Source organism: Lactuca virosa, chromosome 3 (genome assembly GCF_052849685.1).
Source record: "Lactuca virosa cultivar CGN04683 chromosome 3, Lactuca_virosa_CGN04683_v6, whole genome shotgun sequence".
Lineage (NCBI taxonomy): Eukaryota > Viridiplantae > Streptophyta > Magnoliopsida > Asterales > Asteraceae > Lactuca > Lactuca virosa.
In genome coordinates this window covers 429,764,561-429,766,722 of record NC_136428.1, presented here as the reverse complement: position 1 = coordinate 429,766,722, position 2,162 = coordinate 429,764,561, and the positions used below count along the sequence as shown (strand labels likewise).

Sequence of the window (2,162 nt, the reverse complement as noted above, 5' to 3'; positions counted from 1 at the left end):
AGTGTTGGGTATGGGTCATCATAATGTCATTATGGCTAAAGTTGCAACCCATAACCTAGCTCCGTCTCACCATCATATTATTGTAAGAGGCGTGGTAACGACAATGATAGGCAAAACCACTTTCTAACCAATCAAATCTCTCTCTCTCTCTCTCAACATTCCATAACCTAGTTATAACATATGAACACCACCCTCATTTCTAGTAGTCTTAAGTGTTTCATGTCGTTGTGATGCTTTTTATACAATTTTTGTGTTTTTTTATAACATCGTTGATGATATTAATTATTTTATCAATAACAAGTGAACAAAAAATATTATTTTTCTTTGTGTTTTTAAACAACTGTTTTATAAACTAAATGTTTGGCCTAGAGAAAGTGATAGATTTTTTCACAAAAGATATACAAGAATTATTTAATTTTCATTCTTTCCATTTGCTTCCATATTCGAGAACACACTTACAAATTTTATCACACTAAAAAAAACATTTTTCGATATTAAAATATCAAGAAAAAAAAACAAGAAATCATGTAATAACTAGGAATATATTTTCTTTTTCGTATAAGATAAAGTTTTGAAAGTGTAGGGTCAAAACGGTGATTGACCTCACTCTCAAGTTTCAACCACCAACGAACTGTAACCGTTAATCCAAATCTTGACCGTCCGTTTCAATATTCTGATCTGACAGACCAGATCTTCTCTGCAACGTCAACCCACACAACAAACTAGCACCGTCCGATTTCCGTTCTTTCTTTCCCGCCACTATAAGATTTGATCTGACGCCGTTACTGTCGCTAAACGCCGTTACGGTGGTAGACGACGACGAGTTAGAGGCTATGGACTCCGTATCATCGGAGAAACAAACCGACTCTTCACACGATGAATTGCAAGATTCCGGTTCAGAAGATTGCTCGTTACTTTTGACTCCGACATGGTTGAGACGCCGTGAGACTTGCCGTGATTGATTGAAGATTTTGTTGTGTTTTCCCATTAGGTCACGGAAACAGATGGCGGAGATTCCGGTCAAGGAAGCGAAATCGGAGCTGTTGTGAACGGTTGCAGCGATGTTAAGAATGCCGCAAACTCTACCGGAAGGACGACGGATGTGCAGGGCGGAGAAAGCTGGAACGTCGATCGTCGGGCCGGATTTAGGAGTGTAATTAGGGCTGCTGCTTAACAGGTAACGAACGGTGCCGATAAAGTAGTCCCGAATGTATCCGACGGCGTAGATATGGAATTGAACGGCGGAGGTGTCGCCTTTGACGAAATCCTGAGAAACTCGGAAGATGAACTTTTCGTTCCAGGTAGGGTTTTCGCCACCGACGCAATCAAGATCGCTACAGAGTTTGGCGTTTGAATTCACCCATGCGAGAGCGTAGGTGTGCATACGGCGCATCATAGCCGATGGAGGAATCTTCAACCCTTGTGCTGAGATCAAGTTGATCTCTAGAATCATCGTCTCTGGTTCATCAATTTGGGCCTCCATCTATATGTATCTCTGAATCTCGATAACGCAACAACAAACTGATAACAGATGTTATTATCTTTCTTTGTGGTTTCTTATTACGAGAATCGGAAAGATTGACGATTCAATATCAAGATCAGTGAGAGTGATCAAGGATTGAAAGTGAGAGCGACCGGAGAGATGGAATGAAATGAATCTGTTTCTTCTCTCTCGCCGGCGAAGACTTCTTGATGGTGCTTTGGGGTTTTATGCGGGGTTTACAGCGGAAATTACTAAATAGCCCTTAAGAGTAGAATGAGCCGGAGCCGGGATTCGGTGGCAATTTTTTTATTTTTATTTTCTTTAATTTCCAATTAAACTCTTAACTTAAAGGCTAAAAACATTTTATTTAACTTCAATACTGTTAGGTCATATACTTTTTAATAGGTGTCACAAAAAATATCAAGCGGGTGTGACCCTTCTCTAAAACAAAGATAGCTTTCAAATTTCAATACACCATTACCAACTTCAATGAGGCAAGGGGAGATCGAGTCCATGTGATTAAAGGGGGTAGGCAAAAAAAATCTAAAGAGATGGGTAAAATTTTCTATAGAGTGTCTCGATGGTTTTTAAAGCAGTCGACAGAGAGTTCTAAATCCACCATTGCAATGAGATGAAAATGTGTCGCCAAATAGGAATCAATATCTCATACCATATTGCT

At 39.5% G+C, this 2,162-nt stretch overlaps 1 protein-coding gene across 1 annotated transcript; it reads right to left on the bottom strand.

Moving 5' to 3' along the window:
• Positions 1–443: 443 nt before the first annotated feature.
• Positions 444–1,666, bottom strand: LOC145163227 (uncharacterized). Its single transcript, XM_079082084.1, has one exon. The coding sequence runs from the start codon at positions 1,481–1,483 to the stop codon at positions 641–643; it is 843 nt and encodes a 280-aa protein (XP_078938210.1). The 5' UTR covers positions 1,484–1,666; the 3' UTR covers positions 444–640.
• Between the last annotated feature and the right edge of the window lie 496 nt (positions 1,667–2,162).

Bases quoted from the DNA above. Each gene is read 5' to 3' on its own strand.
- LOC145163227 (XM_079082084.1), bottom strand. From the start codon at position 1,483: ATGGAGGCCCAAATTGATGAACCAGAGACGATGATTCTAGAGATCAAC.